Source organism: Lathamus discolor, chromosome 4 (assembly GCF_037157495.1).
Source record: "Lathamus discolor isolate bLatDis1 chromosome 4, bLatDis1.hap1, whole genome shotgun sequence".
NCBI classification, from domain to species: domain Eukaryota; kingdom Metazoa; phylum Chordata; class Aves; order Psittaciformes; family Psittacidae; genus Lathamus; species Lathamus discolor.
Window position 1 is genome coordinate 74,810,482 of NC_088887.1, and position 24,247 is coordinate 74,834,728.

Consider the following 24,247-nt stretch of genomic DNA (forward strand, 5'->3'; position numbering starts at 1 on the left):
CTGAGATTCACCGCCTGAGAAGTCTGATAGTTGCTGCAAAGCAGTTCTAGGCAGCAATGCTGACACACGGTACTACTCATTTCTCGGGAGACAGTAAAACTCTGTAGTAAATAAAAAGTCATTCAGCATGCTATTTTGTAAACTGATATAATGCTGTTATTGTCAGCAGTGACTGACAATTGTTCCTTTATTTAAGCACAATAGCCACGGGGAAGCTGCAGGAACTTCTCAAGAGGAAGGCACTAAGGAACGGACAGTGCCTCCTGTTTTCCCAATGGCTAACACAAAGACAGCTGTCTTTTTATAATTCTGCTTCATGGTTTGTCATGCAGCAGCGTGCAGCTGCAATGCTGGCAGGCCTGCAATGGGCAGCGACACCGTGACGCCAGGATGTGGGATCTGTCCATCCTTTTTCTGTCTGTCTAGGTGTTCCCTCCCTGGCATTCCTAAAATGGTGCATTACTGAGGACCAGAGGCCAGTGCCACATCTATACAGGTTCTGCATGCTGAAGCATGCTCCCAGTTTTGTAAAATTACATGGTTGTGATGGAGGGAAGTAATCATCATGAAAGTTACATATGTGCTGCTCTTCTACTCACGGTTTTCTTTCCCTGCTCACTAAGTAATCTCCATGTTATCATCTACCTGCTATTCCTTTTCTCCACACTGACTTCTCTGAACACAACAGATTTCTCCTTTTCCTACACTACATTAGAGGCACTTTTCCTTGCCTTACCTTGCCTTGTGTGCTTCAGCACTTTGCCTTTCTCTATGCTTACTCTTTCTGTCTTACACAGGATCTCAAATGGTGGTAGGAATCTTCCTATGGGTGTCTAAACTGAGCCAGCTTTGATTATAGTGCCTACTTGGACATGTTCTATATATAGACAAGTCAGTTCAGGGGTTTAATCAGCTAACTGAATCCTATCCTTTCTTTTCCTTTGTGATGCCAATAAATGCGTGTTCAATTGCTTTCACATGGTATGTTGGTAACTTTGGTTCAAGACATCATCTAATCTAGATTCAAAGACTCATCTTTTCCACACCAGAAAGGTATATTCAGGTGCTCAGTAGTACAGGAGGTGTGTTGTTCAGAGTGTCCTTGGGTCAGTGCCTCCATTTATAACTCCTGAGCTTCCTCAACATGTTTTTCCAGCAACTAGTTGTTCTTTCTGTCTTTTTCACATGTTGCATTGAAAAGAGCAAGCAAAAGCCAGTTCCAGGTAAATTGAATCCTAAGAGAGATGAGTTGAAACCCATTTCAGACTACAGGGTATTGCTGATTGGCTTTGCACTTCCATAAATGAAGTAGAATCCCATTTTATTTTGTCTGGCAAATAATAAATTTTTGATATAAAGATTTGATAACCTGAAAGTGCTGATGACAGTGTCTGCAATGTGGATGAGCTCTTTAGCTGTCATGATGGCAGTATGTTTGCTGCATAGGTAATAGACTTCTTGTGCCAGAATGGTGCGGTTCAGCATCCATGGAAATATTGAATAGAACAGACACAACCACAGCTGTCTTCATTACGCATAGCCAAAAATGGCTAAACAACAGAGGTGTGTAGGGGGGAGTTAGGGAAAGCTTTTAGTGAAACAGAGGGAGTTGCCAGTTTGTATTCAGTATGATGGAGCTGAACTAATAGCGGTTGCTTCACACTTCTATCATGACTTATCCTTACTTTATTTTGATTTATTAATTTTTTTTCCTTTAGCACATAGGAGATGCGTTGTGGGCAAGTACTACTGGGTATGAGGAGCTTTTTAAAGCAATTTTTGTCAATGTCCTGAACAAAACCACTTGTCTGTGTGTCTGGTGTGTGTATTGATCTTACAGACTGTCTCCTGCCAGGTGGGTAATAAATACTCAGCTGTGACAGTTCTGAAAGTCTAGCCGCCAGACCAGTCCCAGAACAACCTCTGTTGTAATGATGGGGAAAGGATCAGAGAGCAAACAAGGACCATTTACCCTTTAAAAACACTTAAATAATTTATTTTGCATGCAAAAAGGCCATTAAGAAGGGAACCTTCTACTTGCCACTGTTTACAGCACAAGCACTGGAGTTCTGCAGTCAGCAGATGGAGTCTCTATCCCAAACTATTACTACCAGGTTTGTTAATTTTCATTAATGGTGCACCTATATCCACTGTGCTTCCAGTACATTTTCTACTTTTCTACTGTTACTTTTTTAGTGTTACTGTTACTTTTAGTGTGAAGCGTTATCTTGCGCTGGAAGGAGAAGCAGTTTCCTCTTCTATTTATCATCTGTTTACGGCGTTTTGATTAAAAGTTTAAACCTGTTTCTCCAGCCACCTCAGCTAAAAAAAGACCATCAGTTTCTCAAAGCTTGTGAAAGACTTGGAGAAATGAATCTGAGGCATTCACTTTCCTGACAGGCTGCCAGAGCAGAACTTGCTCTCACGCTGGCGTTTTTTCTGTTCTTTATGTCATGTGCAAAACACGAGGATTTGTGCTGTGCTAATCCCTCTAATGAGAGCTTCTCCCAACCTCTATATAAACCCTGCTCAAAGCCGTGGCTGCTGGGCTGGCACTACAGAGCCAAAGCATCCATCTTTTGAACTGCATTCAAGACAATCTGAGACCAGGATTAAACAAACACCCAACACCAGCATCCTCAGCAGTGAGAGGGATTATCCCAGTTGGCTGTGGCATGGAGCCACGTCAAGGACAGATTGTCCCGTGGCGGCAATTTCCCTGCTCCACTCACTCAGGTCCAGCAGAGAGGCAGAGCCTGCACCCAGCCATAATGGGCACTCTAAGGTGGCTCTTCTGGGCTGGGCTGGGCTACCTGGGTTGCTGCTGTCTCCCCAGGGTGCAGGCACAGTTTCCCCGTGCCTGCATGACAGTGGATGCCCTTCGCTCAAAGCGCTGCTGCCCGGCCTTGGGGACAGACCCTGGCAACATCTGTGGGTCCCTGCAGGGCCGGGGATGGTGTCAGGGCGTGCAGGCAGACACTCGGCCCTGGAGTGGCCCCTACACCCTTCGAAATGTGGATGATCGGGAGCGGTGGCCCCTCAAGTTCTTCAACCAGAGCTGTCGGTGCACAGGTGAGAACGGTGCTGGGGTGAAGGGATTGGGATGGATGGGTCCACTTTGGAGCTTTGGATGCTCCAAAGGCCAGAAACGTCCCTGGTGGTGTAAGGCAACAAGAAAACTTTAAATATTATCTGTTTCCTAAAAATACTGTGTTCATGATACTATCAGCTCTTTTTCAGAGCAATGGAGTCTAAAAAGTGTTTTCTTTCATGCAAACTTTTGGGTTTTCCTCTTTGCCTCTGTAGCTGTCCCTGTAGCCATCCATCACCTTTCTCCACAGGGTTTTGGATGTTTCAGTGCTGCCTTCAAACCTCTGTCACTGCTAATCACAGTGTGGTGGATCACTTCTGATCTGATCAGATCTGATCATCGTTGGTCAGAGATATATTCCTTTTGGCATAGAACTTGGCAGCATGATATTATCCCTGTGCACTGAAAAAGCATGGATGTCTGGCCATGGTGTTTCCCAGGGTTGTTAACTAAGTCTGCATCTCACTTGGTTTGTACAATCAGCAAAGAGGCCATCCGTCCTTTTCCTCTCCATCTCCAGCTGCTCCTTCCCACCCATGACTTTGCTTGGGCTTCTGTCCTCATACACTGGAGGTGAAACAAACAGGGATGGGGTCTACTTGAAGCCTAACCTGGCCAAAAGGACCAGATTGTAATAAGACCAGTTCACTAGTACTGGCAGAAGAGGGGGAATAGGAAGGTGACACCAGGCAGAATAAGATGACAGGACCCTTCCTCAGCAGCATCCCTGGTTGAAGAAGTGTTAAAATGAGCAGGAACTGCAACCTCAGCCCAGACTACTTTGCAGGGCTGGTAGGAGATGGTACCAGGAGTCAGGAAAAAGGCACGTCTCAAGCACTGAAGTCACTTGCTAGACAGACATCAAATGCAGCTTAGGATTTCTTGTTGGGAACATGAAAGTGTTTGAATTTTCTAACATGGGAAGAATAGCCTGCTTCCCCTTAACCTGATTCTTAGGACTAGCTGAACTGATTTGTCTAAAATATATCTTGGCTTTCACTGTCAAAAAAGCCGAGATCAAACTGAGAAGGAAGCACTGCAGAAAATTTCTGCCGATGAGGTTAGGTTTTGCAGCACTATTATTAAGTGAAAGCAGAGGGGTAGGGGCAGATGACTTACATCAACACATGGTGTTACTGAAGCTCTTCAAAGTCATAATAGACTTCAGAGTATAATTGGTTTTTATGTTGTCCTTTGACTAGATTTCAAATGCTTGTGCGGAAGTACTTTTCCAGACAACTTACAAAAATTGAATATATATTTTTTTTTCATTTTAAAGACTTACATAACTCCAAAACTGAAGACAGGTATCGCATACAGGCATAGACCATGAGTCAGAAGAGCACTGAAACACATGGGCTACACCAGTCCAAGTGATTAGGGCATCAAAACCTAGGAGTAAGCCATGTAGACGGACATGGTCTGCATAGGCAGACATTTATTTGCTTGTCCAGCTAAAGGTTAGCACTGGTATTTGATATTTGCATTGCTGGGTCCCAAGTTGTGTCACCAGAATGTATTGTCCTCTCATTCAGCCTTACTTCTGCTGAGCTGTCTGCTCTCCTTGGCTTTTTAAGTCCAGCTTCTCCCACTGTGTTTTTATTTCATTTGTATACTTCAGTCTTTATTTACCTAAATATGCCAGAGATAATGTGGATGGCATCCTCAAGGATGATTTGCAGAAAGGCTTCCTGGGCTCTGCCCTTCTTGGTGCTGCAAGCAAAGGCATTCCTGGGTGAACACTAAGAAGTTCACAACTGCACAGGGTTTGAATTAGATCTGATGCTTTTACAGTGGTGGCGGTTGTGTGTCTGTGTCTATTAGTATTTTGTTGCACTTTTTCCACTCTGTTTTATACACTGGTTAGCTGCCTGCCCATCAGTTTTAAATCGTGTGACATGTGGCCTTTATTAGGCATCTAGGGCTATGATGCCTGTGGTAGGTAACATAAATTAAATATCTACATTCAAAAGGACATGGAACAGTGAACATGTCTACTATTAAGGTATCTTACTTTCCAAATGAATGTTATATGCAAGCTGCCTATTTGAAATAGTTCCTGGCTTGAGCAAACTCCAACCCATGCCAAGGCTCCTTCTGGCATTTTAACAATATAAACGGTTGTGTTCCAATGCCATCTTGGCACTGTTTAATTTATAGTTTAGACATGGTGTAAATGGTCAGCTATGGGAACTCCAGCTGCCATTTAGCTAATTGTATTTGCTTAGACACTGCCATTTAAATGTGTCACATAGCTGATGGTGGTGTGGTAGGAAACGTGGAGGAGTTGTGAGGATCAGGGGCCAGGATTTTCCAAAAGGGGAATTCTGGAGTTCTTGCAATAAACTAATCTGCTGAAAACTTACTAGCTAAGGATAAAAGTTACCTTGAAAATCTGGCTATTTGTTGCTGTTCACTGAGGAAAAGTGTCTTAATATCACATCCATCCCGGTCTGGGTGCTGAATATGTTGGGGGGGGGGGGGTAAGAAAAAGAAAGAATATCCTGAACACAAACAGATATTGATGAGTATTTATTGCTGGATCAGATTATTTTTACATTTGCTCTCAAATTGATGTAGATTTTCTAAGGAAAATGAAAAAAACTCCCACATTTTCATTTCTAGGCTTTAGCAGATAATACGCACTAGTCTCTCTTTAGCTGGGGACAAACAACAGCATAAGATTAGTACAACAGAAAGATTCAGCTTTAATCCCCACTTTTTGTACAAAGAGCTGTAATCAAAATGATAATTGTAAGTCTGTTGTCAGGATGCCGCTTGTTGAATGTTTCATTCTGTGTTGGTGGCAGCAAAAATATAATCTCTAGAAAAAAGGATGTGGTTATGGCATGAATGTAGCCAGGAGATAGAAAAGAGGTTTTAGTTCCTAATTTCAATATTGAATCCATTGTATGTGTTCTACAATTGATTTGGGTGTACACAGTATTAATTCAATTTATATAAACTCTTAAAGTGTAATGACCTGATGACAGTTCCTGATAGCGTGCAGTACGGCGTGAAGGGCAATTTGTTTTTCAATAAGGTGTTTTGAAATAGACCAAATGTTGGATGCACCGATCTAACCCTGAACATTGACACTTGTAGGTAGTTACACAACAAAGCAGTATTTTGGTAGGATAGTCAAATTTACTTTAGAAGAATACCGTTTTAGAAGATTTAGGAACTAAGTGATATTTCGAGTTCTAAAAGAAAAGAATGTACTAATGGGATACAGATCTGCCATAATGTCTTAAAACTCAGTACAGAAGGTTATTGTGAAAAAAGTCACTGCAGTCAGTCATGTGGTTGCTAGTACAGATTGTGACATCGATTAACAAAGATGTAGTTTGAATTCACTGAGGAGTTAAGCATAATTCATTTTTTTTCCAGCCACCATTTAAGGCTGGCGTGTGGATGTGTGCTGACCATGACTCTAAGTTTTTTCCATTGAAGTTTTTTGATAAAAAAATATTTAAATCTTTTCATATTCCTGTGCAATTTATAATCAAGCTGGGGACAGAAAGTTTAAGTTCTAATGTTTAGCTGTAAGCAAATTGCCAGGTAAGCCATGTAGCTGATATGACGGTTCTCCCATTAGGTAAAATGAGTTTTCAAAGTAGTTACAAAGTACACTTCATTTATTTATTGTAGGGCAATGCGGCTGCAGGATAACAGTAAATTATAACCATACCTTGATGACCCTGCTAGGTACAGATCTTCCACATTCTATAGCCTAACAGTATGTCCAGAGGAAGAGCTAGAAGAGAAGAGCTATTTGTCTTGCATGATAGCAATCCTGGTTCTACGTTTCAGATACTGCAGTATGCTGGTCTTTCAAATCTAGTGTAACTCCTGTTTTAATGGAATAGCTAAAGAAGTCTGAAAATGGTCCTTTCTCCCCACCTGATAGATGGTGTGTATTAAGCTGGTCTTTGTGAATTGAAGAGGCATGGCAGCTGTTCCAATTTCATCTTGGTACAAAAAAAAAAAACAAGGCAGAAGATGATGAGTGTTGGATGGGTTCCTTTTTACTGAAGAAAAGACACCAAATTGATGGAGTTATTTATTTGTGTTACACTCAGTGCCTGAAGGCCAGCCACATGCTATGACTGCTCAGATGTAGGCAAATCCCTGTGAGGTCAGGTAACCATTGGGATGGAGAAGCAACTACAGTGGTATGTGATAGCTGGTGTTAGCATGCACCAGTGACATATATTAACACATACCAAGTGTTGTGTCATAAGAAATGTCTATTTCTCAATGTCATGCCCATGGACTGACCCACTAGGGGAAGCTGTGTGGCCATAGTGCCTACAGAAACAGTCAGATTCACCCAACTTGACTGGGAAAGAGCACTATTAATAATGGTGAGATTAGACAGAAGAAAGTTCCCAAGCCATGTGATCCCATCTCCAGACAAAAGGGTTAGTGGGGAAGACACTCCGGATGACTTTTATTACCCAGGGGCAGCATGATGGTAATTCCTGAAAGCAGTGGAAAAAGCAGGGAGCATCTGGATCCCATCTGTGACATGGTTTCCTGTCTCTGTGCCAGAATGACCTCTCACACCATATTCTCTAGAAACCACCAGAGGTGAGAATTATCTCTGCTGTTCCTGGCATAGCCCCAGAGAAGGCAATACACTGAATTGCCTCTTGTTAATCAGTGAAGGAAAAAAAGTGCTAAGGCATGAATCCTTGCATGTTCCTAAGGTCCCTGTATTGAAAAAAAAGATCTTGAAAGGGTCTCACTGTCTTCCTGAAAATGTCTACTGTGTGTTATATCCTGATACCATGAGATTGCTTTTCCTGCTTTCCTAGAGCTGTACAGCTAGAGTCCACCATCACCAGTGTAGCAGAAACTGAAGTTAAGTTGTAAGAGGTTGGGACATAACAATTCACAGTGCTATCATCTGGGAAGTCCACAAGGCAGTAAATGGACTTTCTGAAAGCAGCAATGCATCATTTCCAGACCAGTGGCCTAGTAGAATGCTTGAGAAACAAATGCTGAAAAAGTGGTTCGGGTGAGACATAAAACACCCGGGTCTGGGTACTGCAGTCATTCCTGTTTGCAGTGTGGGAAATCCCGGACCTCCATCAGCTCCTCACCGTTTCATAATGACAGTCCTGCGATGCATGGAGTCTGCTGAAAGAAAATGACAAAAAGCAACTTTCTATTTCATGAAGTGTTGCTGTTGTGTGCATTTCTGACAAGAGAACGTTGCCAAATAGATCTGCGGATAATACAAAAATGTTCCACACAATCAGCAGAACTTTGCCTGGAAATTGTCTCCTCCTGTTTGCCAGTATCTTTTTCACTGCAGTCCTCCTTCTTACTCAGTAAAATCTGATCTCCCATCGAAAAGTGTCTGTGGGAGAACTGAGTGAAGGACCACTTAGCTTACTTCATAGATTAGGTGGTTAAGCTGGTTAATTCTGCAGAGCATCAATTGGATTTAATTAGCACCTGCACAAGGGAAACAGGTAAGGACTAACTGGTCCACCTGGCTTCAGATCCCATACAAGTGGAGAAAAACTTTTTCCCCATGAAGATAACTCATAACTTCAGGCTTTCTGCAAATTCCTATTCATAGCCTCAGGGAGGAGCATAATATATACCTAAAATATGGGTATTGTCTGATAAAATGAGCATGGGTATCAAGAGCTGGATAAATTCACAGGGCCCTCATTGAGAAAGGAATGGGCACCATCAGAGCCTCAGCAAGTGAGTGGTGGAGTCTTGTTCTGGTACCAAGACCAGACAGGAGAAAAGCGATGCTGCCCTAACTTTGGTCCTGTTAGTGCTACGTTTCAGTGTGATGCTTATCCAACACTATGAGTAGATGGGTCATTTGAATTAGCGGAAGTGTGACCATCAGTCTTAAAAAAGGTTGCTGACAGATCTTTTCATGGTTAATTTCTGCTTTGCCCCCCTCCTCTTAAAAAGGATTGAATTTTATCTTCGGTCATGAGGGGAAAACAGCTGCTTTCCAGAAGTTCATGGTCCATGTACTGAAACTTCCACAATACATAGCGTAATTGAGGCAGTGTTTCAAGATATTCCCTATACTTGTCATCTGGTCAGTCCAGGCTGGAGTATGTGATAGTCCCTAATGGCTAGGCTGAGTTGTCAAGAGTGAGCAAGTGCACATATAGTGGAATACACCAAATTCACAACAGCAATTCTGCTCTTCTGTTGGGATTCTCAGGATACTGTGATAAAATTAACTTTCCATGTTCCCTATCTTAATCCCTGCCCTCATCATAGTAACATATGCTATCTTATTTCTTTCGCAAAACTATAAGCTGCTTGCTTTTTCTGGCATGTCTTCATCCCCCTAAACAAATGCAGGCCCCTGGCTTTGGGTGCCTTCTGTTCTAACTGAAATGTGGCAGCTAAGCCCAGCTGCTTCTACCTGTAACAGGACAAAATATAAGCCATCCACCTGGAAGCTCTCCCCATGGAATGTCATTGGGCTATGCACAGTCCAAAACCTAGTTGAAGTCTTCACCTTTGTGATCTCTAACCTTAGCACTGGTCCTAAGCTTCATGATAGCATGTAAACCTATAGTTCTCAGAGCTTCTGAAGTAAACATAAGGTTTCCAAACCCACAGTTAAAAGTGCCCATATCCTCTTGGTAGATCTCACAGGAGTGTGTCACAAATGTTTAGAGCTCAGCAGCCCTTTTCATAGAGCTAGCCATAACCTACACAGCCTTCTTGGTAACAGTCCTTGTAGCCTGGAGGTCTTTGGGTCTGGTAATAAGCCCTGCAGTCTATGACAATCTGAAGTCTTTAGTGTTAAGTGTTGATCTGCTCATAGGCTCAACCCTACAGCTGAGGGACATCTGCCTATTGAGGAACACTTCGTAGGCCACTTCCTCATCTCTGTGTTAGCCCAAAGCCTGTCCTGGTCTAGCACTGCCAATATGCATGGGGAGCAGCTAGATTTGGTAGCATTTTGGAAGATGATTGCCATGGTTGTTGTGGAGTGAGTGTGTACGTGGGGTTGGAGGGAGGCTGGGATTAGGGATTCTCAGCGTAGATTTTGGAGAATTGGGTGAAAATCGCAGAGGACCTTGGCTGCCCCTCTGCTCCCTCCATCCTCTGGCAGCAATGCCCACTGTCCTACACCAGTGCTATGCCAGCAGCCTGCCTGTGTGCAGCAGGAGGCTGATGTCTGCTGCAGGAGCAGTTGGTTGGTTGTTCCCCATCTCCCCTGACAGGCAAAGGCAAAGGCAAAGGCAAAGGCAAAGGCAAAGGCAAAGGCAAAGGCAAAGGCAAAGGCAAAGGCAAAGGCAAAGGCAAAGGCAAAGGCAGCAGCAGCGGCAGAAGGGCCTTTCTGCTGCTGGCAGTCTGCTGTGGTGGGTGAGGGGACATGCTTGAAGAAAGCTCTGCTTTCCTGAGCTCTTCCAGGGTCTGAGCTAATAGCCTCGAGCGGACCCAATTACTTGCCTTAGGAATGATGCCAATGGTGAATGACGGTACTGCAGTGTTTCGCAGGCTCTTATTGCAGCACCATTTAATAATGCTTAAAGCATGACCTGCAGCACCCCTGGTGCTCATCCTGGATCGTATCAGGTCTCAGATACACTGTTAACAGGCATTAGTTTTTCCAAAGTTTTGTTCTTAAGAGAACTGTTTTGTTTGGGGATTTTCTTTTTTTTTTCTGTGCAAAGGATCCATGTGAACTGGCCCTTTTTTGGCTTTGATCCTGGAAGCCTGGGAGTACTTTAGGGCTAGTCAAGCAAAGCACTTCACTTAACCTGAAGTGCTCAGCCCTCTGTTCGCTGAGACTCCTCTCATGCCTGAGGGCTTCATGGAGCTCTGAGCATCTTGGAACATCAAGCCCATTACCCAGTGCTTCACCTCCCTGACTGGCTCAGTGTGATTCTTGGCCCTGCTGTGTCTCTGGGAAACAAGCCATCCTTCTGGTTAGGCAACTGGCAAAGCTGCCAGTGTGCTCAGCTGCTGTCCCTTCCAGGAACTGGCATCTCTGGCAGAAAAGAGTGCTAATTCATAATTTTTCTGCATTCACTGTCAGTTTTCCCTGATTCACAATGTCATGACTTCTCTTTCCCTCCTGATTCAGGAAACTTTGCTGGCTATAACTGTGGTGACTGTAAGTTCGGCTGGACCGGCCCCGAATGCAACATGGAGAAGCCAGCAGTTGTCAGGAAGGATGTCCACTCTCTGACGCCAGAGGAGAGAGACCAGTTCTTCAATGCTCTAGACCGTGCAAAGACAACCATTCACCCAGACTATGTAATTACAACTCAGCACTGGAGAAGTCTGCTTGGTCCCATGGGAGAGGAACCACAAATTGCCAACTGTAGTATTTATAACTACTTTGTTTGGCTTCATTACTACTCAGTCAGAGACACACTATTAGGTTAGTGCTTTTCTTATCCAATGGGCTCTGCAGGTGATGGGAAGGGTGAAAAGTATCATTGCTGAGCAAAGGTAAGTATGCTACTGTGCTACACCATTGAGCAGTGAGTCCCAGGAGGGGCAGATCTGAGGAGTGAAACAGCTGATGATGAGAAACTGGTGGTCATCCACAGTTCAGGGAGGTGTGCTTCAGACCTGCTGTGCTCTGGTCTCCCCACCCCATAGCTTCTGGAGTACACCAGCCGCACTCCCAGCGCATCTGCTGTCTGACAGAGAAGTGGTTCACAGGCTCCATTGCTGGGTGAACTGAACTGTGGTCAGACAGTGACTGACTTCAAAAAGGCATTCCTACTCCACAGGACAAGGTAAATGCAGGAGCAGCAGGAAAGGGCTCTGCAGTGAATTCAGAGAACATGCAGACATGTTTAGGACCAGAGTACTACTGCTTTCTGTAACCATCAGCGTCTAATGATGGGATTTGCCTGACTAACCGCAGCCAGCTTTTAAAATCAAACCAGGTCAGAGGTCTGGGTATCTAACACTTTGATTTCTCCCAGATCTGGATTCCAGTCCTCATAGCTCTTCTAGGCAGAAGTACCTATGCTAAGCCTGTTTTGCAAAGACCAACTCTTACTGGAGATAGCACAAGTATGACTTTTCTATCTGCCAGTCATATGTGAAAGCTGAACAGCCCATATCACAGAATCACAGAATCACAGAATCCCAAGGGTTGGAAGGGACCTAAAAAGATCATCTAGTCCAACCCCCCTGCAAGAGCAGGGTAACCTACAGTACATCACACAGGAACTTGTCCAGGCGGGCCTTGAATATCTCCAGTGTAGGAGACTCCACAACCCCCCTGGGCAACCTGTTCCAGTGCTCTGTCACTCTTACAGTAAAGAAGTTCTTCCTGATGTTAACGTGGAACTTCCTATGCTCCAGTTTACACCCATTGCCCCTTGTCCTATCACTGGATATCACTGAAAAAAGCCTAGCTCCATCATCCTGACACCTACCCTTTACATATTTGTAAACATTGATGAGGTCACCCCTCAGTCTCCTCTTCTCCAAGCTAAAGAGACCCAGCTCCCTCAGCCTCTCCACATAAGGGAGATGTTCCACTCCCTTAATCATCTTTGTGGCTCTGCGCTGGACTCCTTCAAGCAATTCCCTGTCCTTCTTGAATTGAGGGGCCCAGAACTGGACACAATATTCCAGATGCGGCCTCACCAAGGCTGAGTAGAGGGGGAGGAGAACCTCTCTTGACCTACTAACCACTCCCTTTCTAATGCACCCTAAGATGCCATTTGCCTTCTTGGCCACAAGAGCACATTGCTGGCTCATGGTCATCCTCCTATCCACCAGGACCCCCAGGTCCCTTTCCCCTTCACTACTTTCCAGCAGGTCAACCCCCAACCTGTACTGGTACATGGGGTTGTTCTTCCCCAGATGCAAGACTCTACACTTGCCCTTGTTAAATTTCATCAAGTTTCTCCCCGCCCAACTCTCCAGCCTGTCCAGGTCTCGCTGAATGGCAGCACAGTCCTCTGGTGTGTCAGCCACTCCTCCCAGTTTTGTGTCATCAGCAAACTTGCTGAGGGTGCACTCAGTTCCCTCATCCAGGTCATTGATGAAAATATTAAACAGCACCGGTCCCAGCACCGACCCCTGAGGAACTCCACTAGTCACAGACCTCCAGCTAGATTCTGCGCCATTGACCACAACTCTCTGCCTTCTTCCTTTCAACCAGTTCTCGATCCACCTCACTACTTGATCGTCAAGCCCACACTTCCTTAGCTTATCTATGAGGATGCTGTGGGAGACAGTATCAAATGCCTTACTGAAATCAAGAAAAACTACATCTACCGCTCTACCATCATCCCTCCACCTAGTCACTTCCTCATAGAAGGCTATAAGGTTGGTCATACATGACTTCCCCCTCATAAAACCATGTTGGCTGTTCTTAATGACCCCCTCATCCTTGATATGCCTAGTGATGGAGTCAAGAATAAGTTGTTCCATCACCTTTCCAGGGATGGAGGTAAGGCTGACCGGTCTATAATTACCCGGGTCCTCCTTCTTGCCCTTCTTATAGATTGGTGTGACCTTTGCCATCCGCCAATCCTCAGGCACCTCGCCCGTTTCCCACGACTTACCAAAGATGATGGAAAGTGGCCTAGCAATGACCTCCGCCAGCTCCCTCAGCACCCGTGGGTGCATTCCATCCGGACCCATCGATTTACAGATGTCCAGATTGCATAGCTGATCCCTAACCCAATCCTCATCTACCAAAGCAAACTCCTCCTTTGTCCTGACTCCTTCTGGGGCTATAGAAATCCGGGGCCCTCGGGGAGAGTCTGCAGGAGTAAAGACAGAGGCAAAGAAGGCATTCAGCACCTCTGCCTTCTTTATATCCTCTGTCTCCAGGGTACCCACTTCGTTCAGCAGTGGGCCTATATTGCCTCTTGTGTTAGTTTTATTTGCTATGTATTTGAAGAAGCCCTTTCTATTGTCTTTAACCCGACTAGCAAGATTGAGTTCCAAGGAGGCCTTAGCTGTCCTAATTGCCTCCCTACATCCTCTAACAACTGTCCTATATTCCTCCCAAGCGGCCAGCCCCTCCTTCCATAATCCATAGATTCTCCTTTTCCACTTGAGTTTGCCCAGCAGCTCCTTGTTTAACCACGCCGGTCTCCTAGATCTCTACCTCCTTGCTAGAGGGTATCTGCTACTCTGCAGTGGGTTTTCTTCAGTGTGTCCTTCTGACACTGTTCTATTTTGCAGGGCTGAAAGAAACAGTCTCTAGCCTAGCAAGAGCAAAGGTCTTCCAGGGACAGCACAGAAATGTGGAAAGGGAAAGATGCAACTGCTAGTGCTGCTGCAGTGATAAATAAATTCATATGTGGGTTGAAGCTTGCTGCGGTAATAAATCCATACGTGGTTTGAAGCCTCCAGCCTTTGAGTGTTTTAATTCTCATGTGTAATAACAAGAACAAAATACAAGAAATAACAAGCACAATTTAAAGAAAATTGGCAAAGAACATTGAATTACTGTTGGCAGGTTATGGAAAATGCTGAGGTTCTCTATTGATACATTGTGTAGATCCTGCGGCTGATCAAGAGAATGAGATAATGCAGTACATATTAGCAAGGAGCTAAGATTTCAGACAATAAAAATGTTTCTTAAAAGCAAAATCCACTAAAGTGATAAGAAATCTTCACAATGTCCAACTTTAAGGGGAGTGTGAAGTTTTGAGAAGCACTGAAGTGAATAGCTACAGAGGAGTTTGTTTCACTTGTCCCAGGTAAGTGTTATAGCTTGTGATGTGCATGCTCTGTCTAAAGGTGCAGAGCTGCAGGTTTTTGTTTAACTCCACTCCAAGTAATAGAAGAATGTGCTGCCTTTCTCTGAAGCCTCATTTGGTGCCTAAGTGCTTATTTTATCTTCCCTTTGTAGGACCCGGCCACCCGTTCACAGGTATCGATTTCTCCCATCAAGGACCTGCCTTTGTCACTTGGCATAGGTACCATTTGCTGTTGCTGGAGAGAGACCTGCAGGTTAGCTGAACAGTCTTCCTGTTCCTCATGCAGATTTTATCTTTTACTATGTGACTTTGTTGAGCCAGACAAGGGTAACCTATTTCCTAGGACAGCTTCTTACCCAAATTCCCAGGGGTGTTTGCTCACTGATCCTTTTTTTTAAAGTGAAATTAGTGCTTTCCAGGTACTGATCAGTTTCTCACTGTGAACAGTGAGGTGAAGGTTATCATGGAGATTTTTATTTCATCTCCACAACAGAGGACAGAAACTGTGAATTAACACTATTTTTTAACAAAATCAAAGCAACACATACACGTAAACCATGGTAACAGGTATCGTCTGGTGATGCTGAAGACACCAACCTAATGAAAACAACTCTCTTATGCAAATCTAAATATCAACTTCTTTAAATGTGCCAATGTATACATTTAATGCATACATATATTTAGCAATACATCTTTTAAAGAAATATATGTTAATATGGCTGACAGTCAGTTGTCGAAGCATTGACTCATTTCGATTTGCATTACTTCTATTGGCAATGTTACTGTCTTTCAGCCTTGCAGTTCTCTAATGAAAATGGTTGATATCAAAATATCTTCAGGATCTCACTTGTGTGAAATCGTAGCTAACAAGCAAGCACAAGCAAATGCACTGTGTTCCTCTATTAATACAAGTTCAGATTCTTCCCTAGGGCTAGGCTTTCTGGAGCGAAAGCAAACCACATGCACAATTTTACCCATTACCCACTTACATCACTCAGAAAGCCTCTTCGTTGCTTACGGCTCAGTTCAGGCTGTTCCTGCTCTCCTGCGTGGTCTCTGAGTTGGCAGAAAGCCTAACATGGCCAAAAGAAGTGCAGTCCAACAGTAGAGAAACTAGTGACAGTGTATTTGCTACAACTGACTTAATGCCCCAATCTCTTGAAAGGAGTTGAAGCAACACTGTGAAATGCACATAGCTGAAATGCAGAACAAAAAGCAGACTATCCAGCGAAATACGCAATGAATACCCAATAAAAAATCTCACAGGAGTCCCTTTCTTCCTCTTTCCTTTGAAGGTGATTTCTCTAACATGTTTCTGTCCATTGCAGCGACTGATAGGCAATGACTCCTTCGCGCTGCCCTACTGGAACTTTGCCACGGGTAGAAATGAGTGCGACATCTGCACGGACCAGCTCTTCGGAGCACCACGGCCTGATGACCTGGGGCTGATCAGCCTGAACTCCAGGTTCTCGAGGTGGCAAATAGTTTGTAACAGGTATGAGAATATCCAAGGCAAGCTTGCATACTGACCAAACATTGCTTTAATTCAGTACTGACAGCATGGGCTCCCCTCTCAGTGGGTGAGAGCCAGGAAAAGAGCCAAGTCATCTTTCTTAAAACTGGGAGTCATGATCAGTGTGTGTGTAGATGGTGCTGTGTAAATTCTCTCCCTGGTATTATGGAAGTATATTTTTTAAAGATGACTCTTGATACAGGATTTTAGTTGGTTCAGCCAATTTGAGGATGCCAAAGGTCTGCAGAGTTTGCACATTGGCAAGTAACTTTTTAAAGAAGAAATGCCGGCACGTTGGTTCTCTCTAACTCAACTGATTCTGGCAGCAGAAACAGAAAACTGTTTTGGCGTATAGGAAGCTAGAGACAGTCTGAAAAATCTGTTCAATTGTATTGGGTGAGACCTTAACCCTGAAATATTTAGTGCGGTTTGGGGACTGACTTCAAAGTGCTTGAGATTTCACATGGAAAACAACACAGAGACAACCAGGAGCTTGCTGCCAGCTCTCTGTAGACATACACTGATCTGGGTAAGAGTAGGGCTTTGACAGGTTATTCTTATGCAGGACTGTGGTGCTTATGACATATGATGCTGCCTGTTACAATACCCATATAACATTCTCCTTTCGGAGCAGGAGTAGTGTGCAATCAGTCAGATGGAGGTACCAAGAGCTCAGGGCTTTTCAAAAGAGTCTCTTTCTCTGGGTACCTAAAGAGCTACTTGAAATTCTAGCTTTAGGCACCACTTGGCTTTAAATCTCACCCCTACTTTTTCTCGAAGATAAATAGGGCTTTGTTTTTTCTGAAAACTGAAGTGACTTAACTTTTGCCTTGCCAAGGTCAAACAGAGAAGAGGTTCTGTTTACTTCAGGAGTTTCTGAAAATGCAGTTTCATCTCACACTGAATAGCATAGAATTTTTTCACAAGTGTTACGCTGTTTTTCTCCTCTGTCTTTCCTCTTTCTCTCCCTGATATAAAGGACTTGCTCATCATTAGCTACTGGGCAACTGTTGCAAAAGCAGGATGTCCTCGAGACCCTGAGAAAGAGGATGGAAAGCAATGCAGTTGCTTTCCTTCTAGAGGAGATGAGGGATGGAAAGTGAAATCCTATTTTCTGTTATTCCTTGCATTTTCTCAGCCCACTCTGCAGCTCTGCATCGGGACTTCCCTCTTTTTTTGAGTTAAAAAACTAGTCCTCACTCAGGACTGAAAGTTTGTCAGTTCAGAATTCAAAAGAATGTTTTATATTGTCTGGCAAAAACTGTTCTTCCAAAGCCCTTGAGAGAGAAGGTGTGAAGGGAGTTGTGCTTGCTTTTCTGAAGCATCCTCTCTCTGTGGACAATGAACCTGGTAACTCTTGTCCAAATGACAACTCTTGTCCACAGAGGATGCAGAGCCATGGAAAACTATGGCAGAGTGACAGTTCTGCAATGAATTTATCTCCAAGGACACAGGGGGTAAACTGAGGTGCCCCAGGAGGTGTCAGTCCCTGACCCCTGCTCTCTCACACATATAGCCAAGGCCTCGTTCATACTATGGGTCTAAAAGCCATCAAGTCCTCACCTCATTCTGACTTGTGTTTCTGTTTCACACTCAGCTTGGATGACTACAACCGCCTGGTCACGCTGTGCAATGGGAGTGACGAAGGGCCGCTGCGGCGGAGGCCGCCTGGGAGCTCCAGCAAGCAGCTACCCACTGCAGAGGATGTCAGGAGGTGCCTTTCCCTGCAGGAGTTTGACAGCCCCCCCTTTTTCCGCAATTCCAGTTTCAGTTTCAGGTTTGTTCTTCGGCTTCTCCAGAGCTGGCCGGCTCACAGGTTTTCTCTATGTGAGCATGTCTCAGCAAAATATGGTTACTGGATGCTGCTTTTACCCATCCACAGGAATGCGCTAGAGGGCTTCGATAAACCAAGTGGAGCCCTTAACTCGCCAATGCTGAGCCTTCACAATTTGGTTCACTCTTTCCTGAATGGGACCAGTGTTCTCCCTCATGCAGCTGCCAATGATCCCGTCTTTGTGGTATGTCTTTTTTCCCCAGTGTGAGTGGCAGTGGCTGAGAAGCTCCTATCTCACCAGAGATTTGCAGAGCAGAAATAAAGTGAATTCCAAAAAATAAGTCTTTTAAGTAGAAAAGGAAAAATCCTGTATCTTTTCTTGAACATTGCTGCCCCTGCACAATGGTCAAATAAGGAGAGAAGAAATCTCAGGGTGATTTGCAAAATATTAGTTTCTAGGGAGAAAAGCTGCTATTCCAAGTCATGTTGCCCTCAGTCCTTTCATCAGGTGGTATCTAAATTTAATGGCTTATACCAGACAATTTTACAGCAACAAGGTAAGCTGAAAGTGGGGCTAGTTAGTCTGGAGCAGTAGACTGAGCAGTTTGTTCCTTTGTTTCAAATTTCACAAGCTAAAAAGAAGCACATCTGATTTCAGGGGCTCTTGGGAAATAGAAATAATGTGGTTTCACTGGTGCTCTGGTACAGTGCTGCACTGCAATGAACAGCACAAACACCACTGTGTGAATAAAACGCCAACAGTTAACTCCGCTTGCACATCTTTGTCTTCTGATAAATTTATGCCAATTGATTTTCCTCTTTGTTAAACCACAGTGATTACATAGATAAATTCTTGTGCAATGAATTTTTTCTTACCTTTATTTTAAGTTTTCAATCTTTTATTGGAGAAATTAGTCCAAATACTTATGTATTGTTCTTCAGCTTATTTCCTTAATAATTCTTGAATTCCTACATTAATTTCTTTCTTACACAATGAAATCTCCATTTCACAATGCTATTATGTTATGTGCAAGTTTATTTTCTATAGGATATTTTCTAAGTTTTTTCTAGGGTTGTAATAAGAAACCCGTGAGTGCCTCATAAATTAATTTGAATTGCCCCAGACATCTGTTACAGTTGCCAGAAACAACTTTCCCATATTTTAGTGCTTTATAGACTTATAAACTCACTGGAAAGACCTGATCTAATTCACGGGTACCTGGAGCTGTGGAGCTGGTGGCACGCTTTAAAATGAACCTGAAGGAATTAAATTTCATGCAATTTTCCATATCTGCTCAGAGACGAGAGAGATTAAAATATGTTTGAGAGATATATTCAGTTGAATGAGGTCAGAGGGCACTCACCAGAGAGGATGGGCCTGCCTATTCTATAGCCAGCTCATATTAAGCCATCTGGAGGAAGAGCTTATTATGAAAAAGCAGGAATAAGGATGTATACAGCCAAATGTCCTATGTAGAGCAATTTACTCAAGTCTCATGAGCTTTCCTGGTTTCTCATTCTGTAAAACCCACCTAAATTAGATTGCCCTCTTCTCTCTCTTTCAAAAGCTGCTGCCACATTAGATGAGAGTGTTTTAAACGCTGCCAGGTTCTGAAAGAGCGTAATAAATGTGCTTGCCCACAACTGGCTTTGCAGGTTCTTCACTCCTTTACTGATGCCATCTTTGACGAGTGGATGAAACGGTTTAACCCCCCTGACAACACCTGGCCTGAGCAGCTGGCCCCCATCGGGCACAACAGGCTCTACAACATGGTCCCTTTCTTCCCTCCTGTGACCAACAATGAGCTCTTCCAAACTGCGGAGCAGCTCGGCTACACCTATGCCATTGACCTGCCAGGTACGTCGCAGAGGTGTGCAGGCTGTTCCAAGCGATGAGACAACTCATGTTTTCAGTGACACGGGCATATGGGAAATAAGGCACCTTTCACAACAGGCATGGGTCTGTTCACATGGTTGCTAGCAAGCACACACAGGTAGTTACAACTCATCATGTAAGCTGTGGAAACTACAAGTCTGCATGTACTTAGTTTGCTGTGCCGCAAAATGCATCAACTTGAACTGCTCCATTCTTGACAATAACGCTTCTTTGGGGCTGAAGGAGCCTTTGATTTTGGCTCCCATTGCCAGCACTGTTTATACCTGTTACAGGGTCCTTTAACCTGTCAGAGGTCAGGCACTCTGCCAGGGAGCTTGTCTGGCTAATGTCAGTCATTTTAGAAAATACTTGTTTTGAACAGGGCCCTGAATAATAATGTGCTGAAAATCTCATTAGAGATGAACTCTGTCAATCTTTGGATACCCTGGGGAGATGTACCTGGGTGTTTTATGTTATAAACCCCTAATTTTAAAGTTTTTCCATGTCTGTAAGTGTGATGCGCCTTAGGGTTTGTCTGTTCATTTGAAATTACCTTCGACACAAATCAGCTAAATGTAGAAAAACTAGAAAGCCAAGTATTTATGCACAAAATCCAAATTTTGCAGCACAAGTTGCAGTTACTCATGCCTTTGTAAAAGGCACAAGTGTAACAGACGCATGAAAATCAAGCTTCAGCTGCTTTGCCAAAGATTAGATTGGAACAGTTACTTTCTTCACCTCTGTATTCCTTTGGGAGGCAGTAGGTGCTTATCTAACCGGTGTGGCCAGGAATTTCTTCTAAATGCTACCATATATCTGTGGTTTTAATCTGTGGAGACTGTTTAAAGGTCTTTAGACTGCAAAAGATTGAAAACCTTGTCCTCAGGCTGCATTCACGCAGGAGAGCCCTGACTTAGGGAGGTTTGCTAGCTGCTTCTGCAGTGCTTTTCTCAGGGGTGTCCCCAGAATTTTCCCTAAAAATTTAAACTTCCCCTTTTATGAAATTTCAGTTTTCTTCCTTTTGGAATACTGTCCCACCTCCTGCTTTGGAAATGCTACTGCCCCTTGGGCATGAGGTATGCAGAGGGGAACAAAGACATCTTGTGATTCTGCTGCTATTCTACTCCCACCTAAACAGTTAGCTCTCTGTGAAGCTGCATGTCTGTCCCTGTCTGCATGGTCTGTGTTCAGGCAAAGTTTTCATGCCCAAGCCTTTCCCTTTTATATAGATATATGGGTTGCTAATTCTACTTCATGTAACCACATTAGAAATCAATATACACTGCTGGCTTTTACTTGAAAGATGGTAAAGTGGTAAACAATTGATTTTAGGACCTTATTGAATTTGGGCATGATTGCCTTGACTCTTGTTGGCAGAGACTGCAGATTGGGGCACACAACTTACAGCTTTTACAGAGCAGTGTGACATCTCCCTGAGCCATGTCTCCTTAAACCTGCATGTCTTATTAGCTTCTGAATACCTCAAGTCCTTTTGGGAGGTTTTTTGTGACTATTTATGCAAATGTAATTATTGCCATCTCAGGATATGTATCATTTTTCAGAACAGGAGAGCAGGCAATTTTTGCTTCTGAAAGCATAAAAGAAAACTCAAAATTCAGCCGAGTGGAGCAGTGTTATTTTAAGAATGGACAATATTATCTTAGAAGACGGTGGTTCCTCAGAAGTGGTTCAAATCAGACGATAAAATCTGGAGTTGGTCTGCAGAATGTTGCTAAGTAGTGCTTTCAGTTAGAAGTTTGACAATAGGCTGCTTTGTGGTCTTAGGAAAATTTGAGGGTTTTCTGTTGACTCAAATAGCTTGGAAACAGCTATGCTGAAATGTCGTTATAGAAAAAATTGCTTAAATCATTCATAACTTTGGACAAATTAGATAAGAGAATGGTCTTTTGGTCTTGTCACTGTTAATCTTTCCCATTCTCAAGACTTTAATTTGTATGAGAGGTTGAAATTTAAATTCAGCTGTAGACTTCTCTGGCAGGAAACATCTCTGGCTCTGTTACATGGTGCATTACCAGCTTCCCCTGTGGTCAGTGGGTCACTGAACTACACAAGCAATCATAATTACCAGGCTGTGGGACATGGTTTTTCTTCCATGTGATTTGAAAAATGAAATTATGGGCTGTCCTCACTTCAGACTTTTCATATTTCCAGGTTCCCTTGAAGAGACTCAAGTGTGGGCTGTCATGGTTGGATCCACAATTGGAGGAGCACTTATAGCTCTGGCCATGCTTGTTCTGTTGCTTGTACTTTTCCAGCACCGAAGGCAGAGAAGAGGTTTTGAACCACTGATGAATGTGAGCTTCAGCCCCAAAAAGTACATGGAAGAGGCCTAGAGCCCTTGCTCGGTTTCTCTGCTTATTCTTGTAGAAACTGACCTTGATTGCCTCATTGAGAGTTTATCACACACTCCTTTGGCAGCTGACTGCATTGTTCTCATTCAGGTTTTCCTGTTATCTTGTGAACTGTAATACATAAAGTCTCTGGGTTAAAGGCCCAAGACAGGACAGACTTTTCTCATTACCATATGTTATCTGGAGTGTGTGACACTTGTAAGTCATCCTCTATAGATTTAGATCAAGACAGGTAAGAATACAAATAGAAAAAAACCAACTTAAATAACCAAGATAATTTTTCACCTCAATGTGTTTTTGATTTCATTTAGCAGCTCTGAGATGTGCTTAAAATTATTAATTCTACATATATATTTGAATAACATTATTTTACAGTTATCAATAAGTATGCTGAATAACATAGTCTTTTTTTAAGGTTCAGAATGTTTCGTGCTGTTTGACAAAATACAATAGGAACCCCCTGGTCACAGTTTGTTTCAGAACCATGATCCATTCTGTGTGTTATCCCCAATCAGGATGATGTTAGACATAGACAAACCTCCAATATTCTTAAAATTTTAGAGCAGAAGTTGTCTATCAGCTAGGTATACACTTGTGTTTTACCCCTAATGTTATGGACCTCTGACAGAGTTGAAAACGTTGCTCATCCTTCTCTATTTTGGCTCTGCTGCACTGTTCATGCATCTAGGCTTAAATTTCCCAAGTCCAGAACCCAGGGCTCAAGGTAACAAGACTAAGATAGCTCACATTACCCAGCCTGCAGGTGGGGAATCAGGTTTGGCTATGGCACTCCCTAGGCCCCATCATAAACATTCTTTTATACATTCGCTGTATATTCCTTTATTTAGCCATAGTTCTGGACCACATTTAGGTAGCTTTCCTATGTTATCTTGAGACGGGGTTTTTACACAGCCAATGAAGTCCTGAAGAGATTGTGTCAGTTTTGGTGCTTAATATGTTACATTAAAGGAGTCTCAGATTTTGCATTTTGTTAGGTCCTGAGTCTTATAAAAAATCTGCTTTTGTAGCCTTGAATAAAGAATTCCAGTTAGTCATAATTTTGTGACATTTTTTTCTAGGCCTGCTCAATACTAGTGTTGTGGACTAGAAGGAAGATCTCAGTAGGTCTTCATTTAGTTTTGGATATGTGTAACTCACAAAAGTTACCTCTAAAATGCAGACTTTTTTGGGCAAAGAAAAGTTATGATTTGCTCACCACATGCTCATATCGCCCTTGCTGCATCAAGTGGACAATGATCTGCTGCTATTCCTGCTCTTTTGTGTGCCTTTTGGGGGTCCCAGTGTGCTTGTTCCTGGCTCATGCCCAAGATGTCAATGGTTGGAGCACTTTCTGTACAGCTGCTCAGCCAAGTGCCCTAGCTCCCAATCCAGGCTGCTGTTTCGGTGGTTTTGCCATGTAGGGACCAGTGTTACATGGTACTAAGGACATCAGATGAGGTCTCCAGGGACCTGGCTTGGGCATGTGTCGTATTGGTTAGAACATGATCAGTTTCAGTTTGTAGCTAGGTCTGAGGTTCTCCACATGCCCTTCTCGGGGAGATGTCAGCCACTTTCCAGCACTAAAAGACTATGAGCCTTCACAGAGAATCATAGGATGGTTTGGGTTGGAAAGGACCTTTGAAGGTCATATAATCCAACTGCCCTGCAATGAGCAGGGACACCTTACACTAGATCAGGTTGCTCAGAGCCCCATCCAGTTTGACCTTGAATGTTTCCAGGGATGGGGCATCCACCACCTCTTCGGCCAGCCTGTGCCAGTGTTTCATCACACACATTGTAGAAAAAAAATCTTCCCTGTATCTAGCATGAATCTCCCCTCTTTCAGTTTAAAACCAGTACCCCTTGTCCTATCGCGACAGGCCCTGATAAAAAGTTTGTCCCCATCTTTCTTATAAGCCCTCTTA

At 43.5% G+C, this 24,247-nt stretch overlaps 1 protein-coding gene across 1 annotated transcript; it reads left to right on the forward strand.

Moving 5' to 3' along the window:
* Positions 1 to 2,675: 2,675 nt before the first annotated feature.
* On the forward strand, positions 2,676 to 22,466 carry DCT (dopachrome tautomerase). The gene is made up of 8 exons (XM_065675795.1): positions 2,676 to 3,072; positions 11,184 to 11,483; positions 14,940 to 15,040; positions 16,116 to 16,282; positions 17,898 to 18,077; positions 18,183 to 18,318; positions 19,731 to 19,932; positions 22,123 to 22,466. The coding sequence occupies exons 1-8, from the start codon at positions 2,676 to 2,678 to the stop codon at positions 22,302 to 22,304; spliced, it is 1,665 nt and encodes a 554-aa protein (XP_065531867.1). The 3' UTR covers positions 22,305 to 22,466.
* The last annotated feature ends 1,781 nt before the right edge of the window (positions 22,467 to 24,247 follow it).

Excerpts from the sequence above, each read along its gene's own strand:
- DCT (XM_065675795.1), top strand. The coding sequence starts at position 2,676 with ATGGAGCCACGTCAAGGACAGATTGTCCCGTGGCGGCAATTTCCCTGC. Across the intron at positions 3,073-11,183 it reads CCAGAGCTGTCGGTGCACAG|GAAACTTTGCTGGCTATAAC; the intron begins GTGAGAACGGTG and ends CTCCTGATTCAG. Across the intron at positions 18,078-18,182 it reads AATTCCAGTTTCAGTTTCAG|GAATGCGCTAGAGGGCTTCG; the intron begins GTTTGTTCTTCG and ends ACCCATCCACAG.